The sequence below is a fragment of the Daldinia vernicosa genome (assembly GCF_022497035.1).
Source record: "Daldinia vernicosa strain CBS 139.73 unplaced genomic scaffold F5Y00scaffold_15, whole genome shotgun sequence".
In the NCBI taxonomy this organism is placed as follows: Eukaryota; Fungi; Ascomycota; class Sordariomycetes; order Xylariales; family Hypoxylaceae; genus Daldinia; species Daldinia vernicosa.
In genome coordinates, this window is record NW_025953931.1 from 190,932 (window position 1) to 208,912 (window position 17,981).

Below are 17,981 nucleotides of genomic sequence, written 5' to 3' on the forward strand. Positions count from 1 at the left end.
ATCAAGATAGAAGTCCTGAAATATTACACGGCCTGGTGGCTCTTCCTTGACAGTCCAGACACACGTACTAAACGGCAGGTGTGGCCAAGTTTCCATTCATCGCATCTTAAACCACAAGCTTGAGTTGCTTGTAAATACTCGCCTGCATTTCCATGTATTGCTGGTATCGTACATATTATGAATGTGTAATAGTCAGCGCTGGTAATAGTTGTTGTATGGGGTATGTTTTAGTTTATGCCTCTAGTTACGGGAAGTATCTATACTTCGCATGTCATGTGACTATGACGGCACGCGGCAGCCCCACTGCCTGATACGCGTCTGTAGCGAGCTTGACCTCCGTAGCATTCCGGTGATACGTACCTACCTAACCTAAGGTACCGAAATGGGTATTTTTCGGGACTTTTTCTCCCTCGGTTTTCATCTCCCAGCAATACGTTCTTGGTCTCCTAAATAAATAAGGATTTCTATATCAAATTTCCACGTAGATCTATGAAGCTGTCTCTATGTATTTCAAGGATTTAAAAATAAGTTAAACTCCTCCAGCGACCTCGAGATCGGAAGTTTTATTGTACGCAGTGCTTGCGTTAACCAGACCATCGACGAAGCTGAGATGGTTCATCTCGAGGCTCGCGGGTCATTTAAGGATAGCGACGACGACAATGAAGAGATGATTAAGGGGTAGGTTACGCAGAAGCTGTAAGCTTAAGGAAAGATTCACTATCATGGTTTATATAGAACTATGCTAGGTATCCATGTTCTAGATAGCAGTCATATAGCTTACTTACCTAGGTAGGGTATTTATCCAGGACGGAAGATAGTTTCTATCCGGGTTTTCATTTGGACGTCATGAGAGTCTGTTAACGTAAAATGGTTAGCATCATAGTACTTAGGTAGGTAGTCATATTCTTCCCTAGGTGCTTTTGAATCCATTTTGTTGAGGTAAGATGTTGAAGAATCCCCCCTTTCTCTATAGTTATTCAAGATTAGTAAACTTCTAGACTTGAGCATAGCACTATTATTGAATTTGAGCAAAGGAAACATAGTTGAAGAATACAGATACATAACCTTAGGCAATTAAGCCTTACACACCCGGAATAGAATGTTAAGGCTGCGGGCTTCTACCTAGCCATTATTTCCACCATTTATTTACACTATCAGCCAAGCTGTGGCGTCGCCGGCATTACATTACACAGCAGCAGTCAAACACAGTAATCTTTTCAACCGGAACAGTATCACCAATGTGTGCGACATTTCATATTAGGCAGTGGCGCGTAAAGGCAGTGCCCCTCAGCCACATAATCAGTACTTTTATTTGAGAGGTCTTCTTTTTCCTCATCTATACTTTTTGCCCAAGTACCTAGTTTATACCTTGATATGCGACGACTATCCTAAGGCTTCAACTTATCATTAATATTTCGTATTCGAAACCTAAACAGTATACTATGAATTCACAAACAGATATGCCTTCAGAAGACCAACTGCATTCCAGCCAAAATGAAATCCCTGACCGCCAGCGTTTAAAAACTACTCTCGGTCGATACAGAAGAGTTTCGTCAGGCCGTTCCCAACCACGTAAATGTTCCCCACGTACAACTTCAAGTCAACATGTTAGAAGATCTGGACATGAAATCCTATCAAACACTTGGAGATCTTGGAAATGGGAGATTCTGTCTTGCGTCCTTGTGCTAGCGTCGCCTTTGGTTATACTGGCTACGTTATATCCATATGATGGGCGACCTTTACCTCAATGGCCGTTTCGAGTATCTGTGAACACATTGCTCTCCATTTATTCCATGGTATTGAAGACTGGCCTAGCATTTGTGGCCGCCTCATGCATCGGTCAGTTACAATGGATCTGGTTCTCCCAGGGACGTCCGATTTATGATCTTGTTCGATATGATAATGCGCGCCAAGGCCCATGGGGATCACTACAATTGCTTTGGGCACAGCGTTTATGCCAGCCTATAACGGCTTTAGGTGGACTTCTCCTTATTCTGTCCGTCGGAATTGACCCTCTCATTCAGCAGCTTATTGGCCTCTACGACTGTAGTGTGGTAGTCGATGATAAAATAGCTACATTGCCTCGTACAAATAAATTTGATGATCAGGAAGAAGTACCAACAACTGGTTATGAAATTCAATCGGCTATTTCACAAGGAATCGGGAAATTAGGGAACGGCTTATACCCCGACTGTGCAACTGGGAACTGCTCTTTTCCAAATTCTTACGGCACTTTGGGATACTGCAGCCTTTGCGAAGACATATCTAATGAGATTACTATTGACACGACTTATACCCCTTTAAAAAATTCAACCGACTGGCCGTACGCCAACGGCACTATCGTTATAAAATCTAGTCTTCCTGAGGGAATATACTCGATAAACGATGAAAGAGTATCCTCACGTCTGAATGTGACGTATTCTATCATCACTTCTGAGATGTTTCCACAAGAGAATTTTGGTCCGGGTGGAGTTGAAGTAGCTAAAATGAGCCAATTTTGTGACGACTGCGATGACCAAGGATATTCAAACAGACCAGAGAGAATCACAGTAAGAATACTGGCCGGGAAAACGACATTCTCTGATAAACATATCGACATGTCTACCGGACAAACTATAAGGGGTTGTGGAAATGGGTCTTTTATTAACACATGGAACTGCAGGGGATACGGCGCGGCTACTTGCGTGATTCAACCATGTATAAGGGTACATAACTCTACAGTAAAAGCCGGTCACCTAAGTGAGCATCTACTCACTCAATCAGGTAATTTGGAATTGCGCAACAGGGCTGTTGTGGATATTGAATGCCTTACACCCCAAAACAAAAGCAAGCTGATAGATCAAGGATATGTTATTGACGAAACACTTCGTTGGCTTCCTTATAACGTCTCGACGGATGTCAGCGGTGCACTATTGCCCATAAATATGACTGGTTCGCTCCTTGCCCAAAAATGCCTATATTTTATAGCCAATGGCTTCTTAACGGGTTCTGGGTCTTTCGAAATACGCGGAAACTTCGATAGCGCTCTGAAAGGCGTCGGTGGAAAGACAGATGACAAAGGCATGATTATTAACGAATTCGACGGGTCAGATATTATACGAAATCTCTATAACTATGGTCATATAGACTTCAACTACGTTCAAGATATGTTTACGAACATATCCGAGTCCTTAACTACTTATATTCGGACTAATGGGGACAAGAACTATTCGGAGCCCGCTATTGGCCAAGTCTTCCATTATGCCACCTGTATAAAGGTACAATGGCAATGGATCGCATTCCCGTCGTCATTGGCTCTTATGACCATACTACTATTCGTATGGACCGTATGCTCTAAGGAACCTAGGAGCTTCCCGGCTTGGAAGGCGTCCCCTCTTCCTTGGCTCATGTATGGGCCAGAGGGCTCTAGGCTTTTTGACATGGACGAGTTGGAAGAGATAGAACACGAAGTTGACGAGATGGAGAATATATCTAAGGAGGTTATCATCACCTGGAAGCTCTTACCGAATCCACACATTCAGACGTAATCATAGCATTAATTAGACGAAGGTGTGGTTGGTGTAGAGATATTTAGAGGTGGATTTCATGTCATGGGAATTTGGTCGCCCTTAAGCTCGTCAGCTATTTTAAGAAGTTAATCATGATGTCCAGCATAATAATACTGGGTAAATCTGAACTACTTGAATTGGCTTGTAAAGTCATCTGGTCGTCCAACCTGAATGGGACTGAGTAACTGCTGAAGTAAATGCTGCCCTGTTTGAAGACACATCTACCTAATAAATACCTAATCAAGAAGAAGAAATTGCAAATGAGGCAACTAGTGGAATGGTTACAGTAAAATAATAATTTAAGAGGGACCATTTCGCTGTTATTTACTCTAAAGTACCACCTTTCGCAGCTGTTATCAGTGCTAAGAGGTACCTACCTACCTAAGGTAGGTGGTGTGCCAATTAGCAGACACCGACACTCGGAGAAAAAGAAAGAATCCTGTCAAGAATAACCTAACTTACGTCGCTAGATTTTAGCAGAATTTAAAAAATATTCACTACTAGAGGGCCCAAGCGCCTGGCGGTCCCTCTTCGCTACGCTCAGAGGGAACCAAAAATCTGGGACGAACCAAAAACCTGGGACAGATAGTGTTTACTATGTAGAATGTATGGGCTGCACTAACATTTTCCAGTAATCTAAAAGTCTAACTTTACTAATATAGAAGCTATTGAAATGATTTTGATATTAAAAAATTCTTTGAAAAATAATAAAAATTCTGATTCAAGTTGCATGTTTATAACTGTTATATTGGCTAAGTTATGGCTGTTATAATGTAGTGTTTTTTCAAAAGTGTATGGGGTATATGTGGGATATTCGGATTCGACCAAATTCTTATTGAAAAAAATAGCTATTTTTCATTTTTATTTTTATTTAAATTCGAAAAAAATATTTTTATATAATACGTAATATTTCGAATATAATTACTATTGGAAATATATTTTTATCTATTTTATTCAATTAGATATAGATTGCTGAAAGTTAGATTTTATATGAGAAACACGTATGTTGTTGCCAAGGCTGTCCCAGAATTTTGGTTTGTCCCAGATTTTTGGTTCCCTCTGAGCGTAGCGAAGAGGGACCGCCAGGCGCTTGGGCCCTCTAGTATTCTGCACGAAATATTGTAAATATCGTAGATAATGGTGCGTTGCCGCCCCTAGAAGTGTGAGGTATGTTGTGAAAGGCGACAAACTTTGTTCCTAAGGTACTTAAACAAGCGTGGCGGACTTTACGACGCGCTGACGTGGTTGTGTGTGGATGGTTGCTGCATTGGTCCGTTTCTTAGGCGGTTGATTAGGCGACTATGATTCTGTATGCTTTTATTGACGGCTGTCATTGTCGCAAACACGATTCAGTACCTGGTATCCCCCGCACCCATTACAACGGGATTGTATTGTGGCCCAAAGAACTGCCTGGCATCTTTATGCCTAATTATCCATATGTAAAAAAAGAAGCTTTGTGTTGTCCGGTACGACATATGATTTCTAACCTCCTTGGTTTTATTTTGACGCGAATACAAATGCAACACGGCGGGCCGTCCCTGCGCCTGCGCTTCTGTCGAAGTACATCACCTTGCCGTATACCAGAAGGATAAAGACTTGTTAAAAATATCATGGCGGCAGTACAAAGAAGCAACTATCTCCCTTACCTTCAACAACTCCTCGACACTCAAGGCGACACGGAGGGCGTGGCCATAGAAAGCGTATGCGGGATCTGCCAGGAAAACAAACTAGATATTTCGAAGAGCGCCAGGGAATTTACTTCTTCTATCGAACCCCCAGAGGAGCATCTCCAACTACATCGAAACTTTGTCGATTATCTCAAACATGATATCGAACGGACTGTAGTTCTTGCATGTGGTCATGTTTTTGGCGATCGATGCATCAGGGGCCTCTTAGCGCAAGGATCAGACCTCGTCTGTCCGTCTTGCGGGTTTAGAATGGCATATCAAGGCTGCGGCCACGCCATCGCGCCGGCCCTAATCCAAGTCGAAGGCAACAATCCGATCCGGGACACATTTCCCCTGACGATCCCCGAAGGTGCAAGAGACCCGCAAAACTGTATGGAGTGTAGATGGAGACACATTCGGTCGCATATTCGGTATGCTCTTGCCGACGAGTGTATCTCATGCCGGCAAAGGACGCTCGCCCACGTGCCTCTAGACGCGGCTGGACACCGCGCACATAGAGATCAACATATGAGCATAGGACTTCGACAATCCCTGGACGACATCCTAGCGCTTGTTTGGCCCGAGTTCGTGACACGCGAGACAAATTCGTCCCTATCGAAGGCTTCAGCTGAAAGTGAGCGCCACCAAATCCACGTTTCACTGCTAAACGCCATGGTCCGATCGGAAATGGAGGACACAATTTGGTATCGCACCAAAGCCGGCAGGTCGACTCACCTAACTAAGGAACAGTTGAGGAGGCATACCCGCGGGATGGCATCGATCGAGCAGACTCTTCTGGGCTGGCTCATGGACTCTACTCGAGAGCAGAGACGGATGTGGTAGATTATTGTGTTTGTTATTATTATTTCGCCGAAAGGATTTCCGGCCTCGGATGGAGTAGGTGATTCAGGTTGCAAGGTTTATAAATAGGCACTTTGTATTCAATAAAGATATCAAAACGCTGTCGATCCCTAGGTATCCCAGGTCATACTGCTTGGCCCCCAAGCTGCCCCTACCTATTTGTACATGGAATAGTCTACCATCCCCCGGTCAGCCTTACGACCTTCCTTAATCCAAACCGCGCGATAACTATCGGGCGTTTTCAGTACCACGTCATGTTCGATCTAGGACTTTCCGCCATGCCAAGACGGGAATGCGGCAGGCTGCAGCTCTAGCAAATCAGACGCATTCTTACCCGGTGAAAATGTTTCGAGTTGTGGGGTTTATTGAAAAGAAGGGGGCGATGGTCTGCATATCGTGATGTCTGTCATCCTCTACGTCGCATTATAGCTCCGTATCTGGCTCTAATTTAAACCACCAGCGCCAGTACTACCTACATACCTAGGTACGCAGATACCATAGCCCCATCGTATATTTTAAGACGATGGATAAAATATCATGATGATTTGATATGGTAAGATGCTATATTTTTGTAGGACCAAACTCGGTTGACATGCTGTGTAATACTACGATTGAGAACTGTTTTAACTTGGATTCACATCTGTCGAAATTGTTCATCAAGTGTAATCCTCAAGTTTCAGCTGGAAATAAGATTGCTTTCAATTCGATACCCCATTTCGGTCACAAATTCAATGTTGTATTGACAGCGGCTAGGCAGCATCCCCTTAACTAATATATCTTGTTCGATACCATGTATCACCGCAGCGATGAGTCAATGTTCCCTATATGGCCAAGACCGTGTGACTACAGTATATATATGAACCCCTGGTAGGTCGGGATGGCACCCTTTTCGTTTGGTTTGTGTCTTGTTGTTTTTGGAGTTTCCTCAGTCCAATATCTGTATAGCCTGATCATATTCGTACGGTCAAATCTACCCGTATACTTGTTTTCCCCATAGTACCTCAACCTTCTTCCTCCAAATATCACAATGTTAAAGTTAACAGTACTAGGGATTCGAGGCTTCTTGGTATGTCCCGCAAATATCTACCCTTACTATACCAGGCATTATCATACTCATTAGCGCTTAGCTTCTCTTCGGTGCAGTGGTCTTAGGTCTTTCAGTTACTCTTGCGAAGCAGCAAGTCGAAGGCAGCCCCCCTGCAGAAACTTCATTTGGAAGCTTTTGCGGCGCATTCGGTATACTAGTCTCGCTGATAGGTGCTGCCGCCCTATTCATCGATAAGATTCCCAGCATAGTATCAATAGGGGCAGATGGTCTTGCCACGGCGCTCTACCTTGCTAGTGCCATTGTAAGTAAATCCACAGGATGAATCTTGACTTTCAGGTTCGGTAGTGGATATTAATATGCTGATATCACGCTGTGCTAGGCATTGACAATCGCTTTAAAACCCGTGCCGAGCTGCACAAGTGATGATGACAGGAGCGTCTATCAAAGGACTGTCAATAAGCTACTGAATGGTGGCTGTGGGACTCTTGCCCATGAAACTATCTGTCCGGATTTAGCTGATCATGCGGGTGACTTGAAAGGTCGATGTCAAAGAGCACAGGTCGGTACCTATTTATAATATTTCTAATGTCAATACACTTGGAGCAGAACACGGATCCATTCCAAGTAAAATAATTACCTAGAACATTGAGATAAGATACATACTAATCCCAAATCATGTGCTAGGCCGACTACGTATTCGAATATTTAGCCTTCATTTTTGGAGTCGCCATTGTCGCTTTGACCTTCTTCTATAATAGGAGCAAAGGAGGCAGAAGCGCAGCCTATGTTTAAAGAGGCCACCCGCGGATTCCAAACTACCTAATCATCAATTTGGTTGAATTGGAAGGCTTTCGAAGAAACGTATGCGTAATACGATGGGGTACGTTCACGTATATGAAAAGGGATGATTATGAACCCCTTCTGATTCTTCGGTTGATTTATTTGTGGAACATTCCACCGTGGTACACTCCCTTGGAGATATGGAATCTGAGACGACTACCTACGTACCTTAGGCCTACACGTTAGGCCCAATATAGCTTTCCTGTTCGATTGCTTGGAAGGGTGGAGTTTGCCAATTATTTCTCTACGAAGGCTATATCTAATCGACCTAAATCAAGAACATAGTGCTAGTTATTAGTAAAAAGTGTCATTATAAATAGAATATGTTTCATCGAGGCATTTTCGTCTACCTGTGATATGCTTTGAACCCGGATATGAGAATATTAATATGATCGTTCCCCATTCCTTAAGCCCCGTAGACTCCGCACTACGCATTGTTGGACAAGATGGTATGCGTTCGTTTGATACTTTAACTAGAACTAAATAAGGTTCTAGTCCTCAAGGGCGGTTCTGCTTGGTGCTATTATCCTATGCTGTAAAAGTTCCATTCGCCCTCAATTCGTCAAAACATTCCCATTCCAACTAATGATGTGAATGGGGTAATTCCTTGTATCTAACGGCATCTATACCAAGACTGGCCTCAAGTGGTCTCGTGCTATTCAAATGAATCAAATTCAAGTAAGGATTGACTTTTGTTGCTCTGACTTCGCGGATCCGGAGGGGGGCAAGTCCGCAACACCACTCGTGGTTCGGAATTCCGTAACTAAGCTACCGCCATAAGACGTGATAAACAAACCCGGCGTGGAGGTTCTCCATGTCTCGGACGCCGATGTTGCCTAGTTGCTTTACACTTATTGAATGCATGGCCATAGTGAAGAAGTGGTCTCACGAACACCCTGATCGTGCACCGATCCCATTTATGCTGGAGTTCAAAACAACTGAAACCGGGACTGGAGGTGGGGCTCCCCCTATTCCGTGGAACCTAAGGTACTCACGCGGTTTAAAGGCGGAATAGCTGTGCGGTGTAATCCAATTATCGGAAAGGATAATTGCGTTAATACGCTACTGGAGCCCAGGGAGTGTTTACGAGATTCACAGATGTTAAATTAAGAATATTACTCTTCATGCATCTTAGGTAATGTAACTAACTGTAAGTGTTAAGATATTATCGTAATCTGTTTCGCCAGGATATCTGTATCAAAGCTCATTGATGCCCACTAGACCGCAATGCTACCCGTCAATCTGATATCCCGACTACTAGCACCGACGTATAAGTCATATCGGCCAGCTTGTACGATCCAACCCTGAGTGACAACATCCCACACACTTAAATCACGTCTTGTAAGTTCGAAAGTGATCTCTGCGGACACTCCTGGGGCGAGAGGAATTTTTTCGAAGCCGCGTAACTGCTTCGGCGGGCTGTTTGGGATGCCGAGGTAGAGTTGTGCTACTTCCGCGCCGGATACCTTGCCGGAGTTGGTAATCGTCGCATTAACTATAGCAACAACATTCCACAAAGCTTCGTCGTGACTCGGAATAGAGGGTCCTTGCGGCTCCGGCGTAATACTCAGGGGCTCGACCGAGAGCGAAGAATAATTAAATGTCGTGTACGATAGGCCATACCCAAATTCGTATCGTGGTGCTATATTATTCTCGTCAAAGTGGCGATAATCGACGTAGACCTTTTCAGTAAAATCACATTGCGGGTCTGTCCTATTTGATGGACCGCGACCGCACGGGGCGTATACTGCATAATCACTTTCGTTCTTAGCCAACGTATACGGTAGCTTTCCCGAAAATACAGCCTCTCCATAGAGGAGCTGGACTAGGGCTTCTCCGCTGTCCTGGCCTGGTAGGTGAGCAATAATTGTTGCAGTGACGTTAGGATGATCGATCCACTGATCTACGAGACGGATGCCTGCGGCATGTATAACGACGATGGTGTTTAGACACTTAGATGCCACGTTCAACACGAGCCCGTCGCTAAAGTCATCGTGAAGCCCATTTCGATCCCAGCCTTCGGTGGCAATGGCATTAATGAAGACCAAGCAAGCATCCGATGCTGCATTGACATCCGGATTGGGTGAAGTTAAATCCCAGTTGACCCATGTCCCATCAACTTTTGCCCTCTGCTGAATGGCGCTCAATGGCTGCAAACGGGTTAGTAAAAATAAATAATTGGATTCTAAACTCCTTACGTCGTCGATATAAGCTGGCGCATTAGCACCAGCTCTTCCGCCGGTCACGATGGTACCTCCTTTAGCAGCCTGGTTGAAATGATTATCTTTGCCCAATACTGCTTGGCCCATTTCCGAGGAAGAAGTGTAGCCCAGTTGGAAAAGAGTATCCGTGTTCTTAGTATCAGGTACCGTAGCATCATAACCATAGACGGACAGCATAGTCGGGTTCTTCTTAAAAGGTAAAACATCATTATTTTTCACCAGAACATGCCCGGCTATCGCACCTTCTAATATAATCGGTTTCGATTCAGGGGTACGGGCATCGACTTGCTCGTGAGGTAAAGTGAGATTCTTCATCCCGATACCTGGGACCGGAAAGTTGCTGCCGTTTTGGCCCACAAGGTACCATGCCGCGATAATCCTAAACGCATTGAGCTGATGAGTGATGAACTTGGACATAAATTCTTTCATACCTAGTGGCCATGTCGGTGACTCTATCCTCACTGACAGATTTATTATGAACCGCTTCGGTCAGGTTGTTTCCCCAAAACCCACCTCCAGGCATAACCACTATAATATCGTAAGTTAGTAATTATCGGGTTAAGAAGCTCGGAAGTGTGAGGGCATACTATCTAGTCCCGCGTTCGCGCTCTCGAGATTGTGTTGAGCGTTCCAGTCAAGGAGTACGAATCCGTCAAACGCAAGTTCGGTTTTAAGAATGCCGTTGATGAGTTTGCTATTCTCGCAGCCGTACGTGTTGTTGATTCTATTATAGGAGCACATAACCGAGGCCACACCAGCTCTTACGCCGTCCATAAACGGCCAGAGGTAGAGCTCATGAAGAGTCTTGTCATCAATATTTGCCGAAACAGCTTCAACCCCAAAGTACGGTCGCCTGTACGTTTCCTGTTCATTGGCAATAAAATGCTAGACGCTGGAATTAGCAATTCGATGATATTCTGATGCTATGCATTGCATTTATACCTTAATATTCGCAATTACGCCAGCGTCTTGGTGGCCAATGATTGTCTCCGCGTTTAGCTGTCCAGACAAATAAGGGTCAACAGAGAAACCCTCCCAATTACGGCCACCTAAAGGAGTCCTCCCTAGGGGACCTGCGTTGGGACCAAGCACGACATTGACTAATAAGATGTAAGCCAGCTACCCCAATGCGACTATAAATGGCTCTCCGTATACATACCTCCTTTGGCCTTGAACTCATAGCCCATATAGAAGGCTCTTTGGTACGTCAGGTTCTTGTCCCAACTGGCGCCAACATGGATTGCCGACGGATATGAGTTAACGAGGTCTGTAGCTCTAACCCCATTACCTGCATCGTGCAAGCACATACCCGGCCACTCGAGTCTCGGGACCGTCCCCGTGTTACCAGCGCAGGTATTATCGCCAAGAGTGAAGCCGCGTGTAACATTGACCTTCTCTTCTAACGTCATCTGGCTTACAAGACTGCTGGCGCTATCGTACGCGCTGGCCCATCTGCCCGCTCCCTTCCCAGATGCTATAAATATAGATAAGTGACCAAATCAACGCTACTATCAGGGCCTATATAGACTTACGTGAAGGGAAAACCGGTGGTGAATGCGCATAATTGCCTGTAGGACCAGAGGGGGTAGATGCGACAAGCGGTAATACGAAGAGGGCCGTTAACAGCGGAGACAACATAGCGGCCACAATATGAGAGCCGGTCTTAGATGGACCGAACCCTAACTTTACATAGACAGTGCTTTTAACCCAGGAGATGAAGCTGGACTTTTCTCCACAGTGAGGCGGAAGCACGGGTTTTTAAGTATTGCGACGACCCGGGATGCTTGCTTTTATGACATGCATGGACCCGATGGCGCTCCGCTCCACTGACTTGGCAATTCGGCCAGTGCGGCATAAGATTCCAGAAATGTTCACCGCTCCGGGTTCTTTTACTCGTCCCCAGATTATGTAGTGTAATATCTTCGGCAAATATATGCAAACAAAGCGCAGATTTATCACATGAGTTGCACCACTTTCGTACCACCATGCCTGTAAATACGAGGATTAAGCAGGTTAATTAAACAGTCGTCATATATAGTATAGCAAGTAGCCTCTGAAATATATTTATTAATAAAATTACATCTAAGGATTAGGTCTTTAGATTGGATGCGCTTAAGGAAATAAACACGATTTATAGCTTATCAACGTTTCTAGACTTTTCAACGATAGGTACACGAGTATTCCCCTTAAGACAAACTTGACGTACAAACAAAGACGTAAAATAAAGTGTTTGTTACACATAATAAAATTCTCGCAAACGTATATTATTACTGGGACGGAAAGGAGGGAAAAGGAACCTTAGGACGTTAACTCCTTTCTATTTCCCCACGAAGCTTACTCACTTGGGTTTCTCATATCATCATGGAAGAGAAAAGTGTATCAGGTAATATATGCCTGACAGGTACCTATCTACTCTAGAGAAGAATACTCTCGCTTCCTTTAGTTACTCGCAGTAAAATCATGACATATTCAGTACCTACCGATACATGTAACTATATTATGAATCGTGTCGGTCACTTGATTCAATATGCAGCGCAAATAATACTTTGCATATCGCAATTCACAATTTACCTAGCAACTAAGAAAACCGCACATTGTCGGAAGGTCGCAGTTCAAAGCCTCGGGTCGAAATCCATTTATATCTAATGATGCAGCAAGTCGTTAACACTTTGCTTATTACATAAGGTCATAAAAGTAACCAGCGTGGCTGATATATAAAGAAATGACCATTTTCTTTCGGTTTTAGGGAGTTACATGAGTAATCTATCAAAGACTTTATTTGTGTCTGTGACTACCTAAACCATGTTACAATACAGAACTATAGTATAGTGAAGTGTAAATTGTTCGGAAACTACGAAATTGATTCCGAAACCTATATAGCAGGTAACTAGGCTATTCCTGACTAATATTGCATATCTTCTAACAATAACAAAGAAAGAAAATCACATTTTGGTCAACCACCTCCTAGCATCATTTGTCAGCAATTATGGCCCCCTTTTTTCTCAATCTCACCAATTGTCAGGAGCGGGATTCCTTTGAACTAGAAAGTGTCCCTAATCAGTGCGAGGGAACATCCTCAAGGGAAGACTCACCTGTATCCCTTGATTGGCCACCCAGAGGAGGGAGTCTTGCCCCTTGGATAGCGATATTTATCTGTGTGCCCACAGCCGTGATTTTCCTACTATGGTGGATATGGGTATGTATTCATCGTAGACGTCGCGGTTCAAAAATTGGAGGGGAGGGTCGTGAAGACTAACCCCATTCCGAGAGGCGCGATAAATAAATCAGCAGGGCGTTGTGTCTAAGTAGATATCCTGCCATAATAATAAAATAGAATATATTTTCGGATTCGCAATTGAGCGAATATGATGTCGTGAACTAAATAGATAATGATTTGGCCATCACGATCAGTCAGATTGACCACATGACCAAAAGGTATCTTGCAATAACATAAATGTCATTGCTTAATATATGCGACAAGATCCTACTTAGGATTATGGGAATATATTCCTTGCCCCGTAAAACCAGGGAATAATCACACGATAGTGTTAGGTACGAACGATGCATAGCTCTCTCCATCTCATGCCAACCCGTGGACGATAGGTTCGAGGAGAACCGTTTCAATAGATCACTCATCGAGGGAAGGACGCGACGGTATGCTACGAATCAAGCGGGAGGGTTGTCCCATAGAATAGCCCTTTATAATTTAATTGAATTCCACATTGTGACTTTCTAGGCCTACAGTTATCCCTCAAGTGCCGATCATACGAATCTTTCGTGCGTGCGTGGACTGAGACATACTACAGAATCATGAGTCAACCCAATCCAACTACTGAGAATCAAGGGGCGATAGGCATGCAGTAGAATCAGGGCTATCCATTCCCTTGAAATCATACCGAGAGCCATTCAGATACAAAAGCTGTGAGAATCCCCGAGTTATCTGGCATTATTCACTCAGCAACATCTACTAACTCGTCACTCATTCACAGTCATTCATTTACCTAGTTTTGCACTCGCATTTAAATTCAAATTCAACTATTCAATTCCTATCCTTCCTGATTCTTCCCAACCCTTTCCAAATCAACCATTCAAAATGCAGCAACGCGCAATCATCGCTCTCATCGCCCTGCTCGCAGCAGCCGCCAACACCGCGCCAGTCAACTCGGCACCCGGCGTCGGAGCTCTTGCAGCCCACGATGTCAAGGTCGTTCAGAATACTCCCCGTGCCCCTCCCACTGTGCCTGGTGTCACCGCTGGAGGTGCCGGCATAAAGGGAGAATCCAAGAAGGGCCACAAGTCCGGCGCTGCCGGTCAGCAGGCCGCGGCAGGGGAACAGCATGCCGTTGAAGGTAGCCATGTAGCCGGCAATCAAGGCCAAAAGGCTCATAAGGAGGGCCAGTTCACGAACAATGACGAACAGCACGCTGGTTATGAGGGCCAGGAAGCTGCCAGGCAGGGACACAAGTCCGCTCAGGAACAACACCAGTCCCACGAACACGGCACTGAGGGTAGCCGAGCTGGTAACTACGGTGCTGACCGGAGCGCTTCGAAGAATGGTGTTGCCCACAACAACAAGAACGGCGCCAACAGTGCCGACAGGGCCTCATTGGACAAGGCCGACGGCTTCGAGGCCGGATTCGAAGGATCCAAGTCCGGATTCGAGGGATCCAGAGCCGGCTATGAAGGCTCCAAGCACGGCAAACAAGGGTACAAGTCGGGTACCGAAGGTTCCCACTCCGGATTCGAAGGCTCGCAGGGCGCTGCTGAAGGATCCAAGGTCGCAGCTGAGGGTTCCAGGGTCAAGGCGGAGGGCGATAAGGAGGAAAGCGGGCTTTCTGGACTTCTCGGTGGTTTCAAAGGCTTCAGTTCGCACTAGAGGTAAAGCTACCAGTCCTCTCTTGTGATATTCTATTCTGGCATTCACTAACCATATTCAGGCTTCGCCACCGATCCTTATCAACACCCTTCGTCTCCCGTCCATAGACCTCGTACACGACGGGCAGCAGAGATTGAAAATGGGAGATTGAAAAATTGGGGGGGGGTTCATGGTATGCATTAGTAGCAGTTCAGTTTTGAAGTAACAATTGGTTCCGTGTTGCCTGGTGTATTAATAGATTCTGATTTCCATTGATTTCTGGCTTAACCGAATCCAAGCATCCGCTGGCCCTTCCTCGTGACTATCATTTCCTTAGGAATACATTATTTTTCTTGCCTAATTATCGCATGCTTCCAATTCCGCTATCTAATGTGTTCTATCGTAATGTAATCTATCCAACGCCTCTCATATACCAACCCTACCGTGATATATAGGTACCCAGGTGCCTAAGGTAGTAATACCGCTTATAACATGAAATCTCGCTATCATCTCCGCACCTATCTTCCATACTATGCCTCTTACTTACGGGGTAGACCTATGCTTGCAATATTAGCAATTAGGGTTTTAAATTGAGGACCAAGTGCATCGATGACGATTGAGACGTTAGGGGGTTCGGGCCACGCCTGTTCTTCCTGCCGAGTAAGAGCATCTGGGTCCCAAGTCTCTGCTTTGGCGACAGCCTCAGTCTTTCCAAGAGCTTTTACACCCTTGACGTCTTTCCCACTCCTTGGTGGGCCTCTTGGTGTGTTTGGTGTAACAATAGTCTCATCTAACAGACAGTGCCAACGCGTTATGTACACCCCTGGACCGCCCATGCTTCCACATGTCTCTTTATTTTCGTAGGAAGCTAGGCCATCGATAATACTCTGCATCCGTACCAATGATACGTTTTCTGATGTGGAGAGATATTCAACGTGGTCATCGATGATGGCCCTGACACTACTCTGCTGATTGGGTGGAAGTTTACTAAACAGATCCTGCAGACTCCCGTCCATTTCTCTGCGGTCAGAAGGGTTGCTACCTTGATCGGCCCGTCGGAAGGTCTCGAGGCTTTTCTTAGCCCAATTTAGCCACGTTGTCCGCAAGTCCGGACACCCCTCAGCGAAGTCCCGTAGATAGTCGTATGCTAACTGGCGGTTCCGTTTTAATAAAGCGACGTAATCCTCGACGGATGGCGGTGTAGTTCTGTCCTGTGCTTTGCTGCTATCTCGCTCCTTCGGTTTGCTTGTCTCTATCAAGTCCGTCAAAAAGCTCTCGACAGAGCTAAGATGCTTGCGTATGTCAACGTTCTTGTGAATGTCTCGAATCATAGGTTCGAAGACGGACACGACATCTCGCACGATAGTCGTGGTTAAATCCGGAGTCTGGCGGCAGAGAACCTCGGTAATTTTCTCCCTATCTCGGATCGCGAGCTGAGCTGAGTAATATTGTAAACATTGGGCATGCTGCTCCTCTGTAAGAGATTCTAGCGATGTCTTGTCTTTGACCTCTAGAATAGCAGCGATTATGGATTTTTCATCCCTCTTACTCGATTCACGAAGTGATTCGTGTTGGTCCCTAGAGGCTTGCAGGTGTTCGTCGATTGCGGTTAGGCATGATTCACTAGGTCTATCTTTGTTTCGCTTAATGTTGTCGATAGCCTTGCGAAACTCGCCGGTATCCCATTCTAGCACTAAAGATATTATCCTAAGGATGGTTAGGTTAGTTCCTCCCGAATATATTGTCAAGCACGCACCTTTGTAACAGGTTCATCCCATCTGAGGCATTCTGCGTCAAGCCAAGCCAATTTGAAATTGCGCCAACACTAACTTTTGCTAGAAATAACTTAACCATGGCGTTGATCATAGTTCCGGCATTTCCGACTCGTAGTGTTTGTCCAATCACCGTATATGGGATCAATCCATGGATGTTATTGATCAACTTGAGTAAATAGGGGCCTTCCGCTGAGAGGACGAAAAGATGGTGTAGAAACGTAGCTACATATATTATAGCGAGATTAACAGCAGCATCAACCGCCGGCGAATGATCCTCGAGGTTTGCAGTCTTGGTGAAGTGATCGAATAACTCATCAATCAAGTTCCCGTAGACTAAATGTTGAACTACATCATCCCAAGCCCTAGAAAGGTCTTCCGCTTTACGGGTATCATATTGGCCATGTAGGTTCGGTAGCTCATCGTTTGGTACGCCACTTAACAGACCCCTAGTGATGCATTCGTGAATAACTGAGGCGGCCGAGGCCAACCGTTTCCTACTACCCAGTGTCCCTTTATCGTAGCTTTCTGACAGTTCTGCCTCGCCGAATCTTCTCATAATACTTCGGAACTTGGTAGTCCAGAATTCTGAGGCAAGATCTCTGACCCCAGGAATAGGAAGAATTAATCTGGTAAGAAGAAGTTGCAGCAATGGAGATGCCGATTTTCTCTCTCCGTTACTGCCTCCGTTGCGTGTTGGAGGGTCAAATGGATAACCATATTGCTCTATAGCTTCGGGGTACTTAAAACTCTCAGCTTCTGAGTAAGTCTCATGGTGAACGAGAATGTCGACTAAAGCCCCTAACTGCTGCGGAGACAAAGTTGTGGAGGGCATGGCAGGAGACTGGAGAATGTGGGTTAAGAAAATGCAAAAAGGGGGAGAAACGTACTTGTTTAATCCATATAATATGGTATTAATACATTACGACTTCTTGGAGTTTCTTAAGCTGGGGTTTAAAACCAGTACGAGACTAGGTACTTGATCAGGTACCCAATTGGTTTTATGGGAGTAGAAGACTTTCAAAATTCGAGTCTTTGGGTAACCTTTTGGGATGGATTGCTGACGTCATATGGAATAAGTGGCTCAAACACCTGTCAAACCCGACAGGAACAAAAACCAAAACCCACTAGCTCGAGGCAATATTTGCCCCACTTTCGTATTACATAA

The 17,981-nt window shown here is 45.0% G+C and overlaps 6 protein-coding genes across 6 annotated transcripts; 3 read left to right on the forward strand and 3 right to left on the reverse strand.

Moving 5' to 3' along the window:
* The first annotated feature begins 434 nt into the window (after positions 1–434).
* Positions 435–3,955, forward strand: F5Y00DRAFT_268430 (uncharacterized protein). The gene is made up of 2 exons (XM_048012248.1): positions 435–678; positions 1,547–3,955. The coding sequence occupies exons 1-2, from the start codon at positions 611–613 to the stop codon at positions 3,525–3,527; spliced, it is 2,049 nt and encodes a 682-aa protein (XP_047866224.1). The 5' UTR covers positions 435–610; the 3' UTR covers positions 3,528–3,955.
* Positions 3,479–3,955, reverse strand: F5Y00DRAFT_233045 (uncharacterized protein; the record flags this gene model as incomplete). The annotated part of the gene is made up of 1 exon (XM_048007247.1): positions 3,479–3,955. A coding segment is annotated over exon 1 (235 nt), but the record flags the coding sequence as incomplete, so codon positions are not given.
* A 732-nt stretch (positions 3,956–4,687) lies between these two features.
* On the forward strand, positions 4,688–6,191 carry F5Y00DRAFT_233047 (uncharacterized protein). The gene has a single exon (XM_048007248.1). The coding sequence runs from the start codon at positions 5,159–5,161 to the stop codon at positions 6,056–6,058; it is 900 nt and encodes a 299-aa protein (XP_047866226.1). The 5' UTR covers positions 4,688–5,158; the 3' UTR covers positions 6,059–6,191.
* A 2,906-nt stretch (positions 6,192–9,097) lies between these two features.
* Positions 9,098–11,955, reverse strand: F5Y00DRAFT_36116 (glycoside hydrolase family 3 protein). Its single transcript, XM_048013547.1, has 7 exons — positions 11,719–11,955; positions 11,346–11,660; positions 11,129–11,286; positions 10,774–11,071; positions 10,618–10,714; positions 10,163–10,565; positions 9,098–10,114 (listed from the first exon to the last, which is right to left on the reverse strand). The coding sequence occupies exons 1-7, from the start codon at positions 11,822–11,824 to the stop codon at positions 9,182–9,184; spliced, it is 2,310 nt and encodes a 769-aa protein (XP_047866227.1). The 5' UTR covers positions 11,825–11,955; the 3' UTR covers positions 9,098–9,181.
* A 2,324-nt stretch (positions 11,956–14,279) lies between these two features.
* F5Y00DRAFT_268439 (uncharacterized protein) lies at positions 14,280–15,155 on the forward strand (the record flags this gene model as incomplete). Its single annotated transcript, XM_048012249.1, has 1 exon — positions 14,280–15,155. The coding sequence occupies one exon, from the start codon at positions 14,280–14,282 to the stop codon at positions 15,060–15,062; it is 783 nt and encodes a 260-aa protein (XP_047866228.1). The 3' UTR covers positions 15,063–15,155.
* A 113-nt stretch (positions 15,156–15,268) lies between these two features.
* On the reverse strand, positions 15,269–17,879 carry F5Y00DRAFT_36120 (uncharacterized protein). Its single transcript, XM_048013548.1, has 2 exons — positions 16,798–17,879; positions 15,269–16,748 (listed from the first exon to the last, which is right to left on the reverse strand). Exons 1-2 carry the CDS (start codon positions 17,646–17,648, stop codon positions 15,581–15,583), a joined length of 2,019 nt encoding a protein of 672 aa, XP_047866229.1. The 5' UTR covers positions 17,649–17,879; the 3' UTR covers positions 15,269–15,580.
* Between the last annotated feature and the right edge of the window lie 102 nt (positions 17,880–17,981).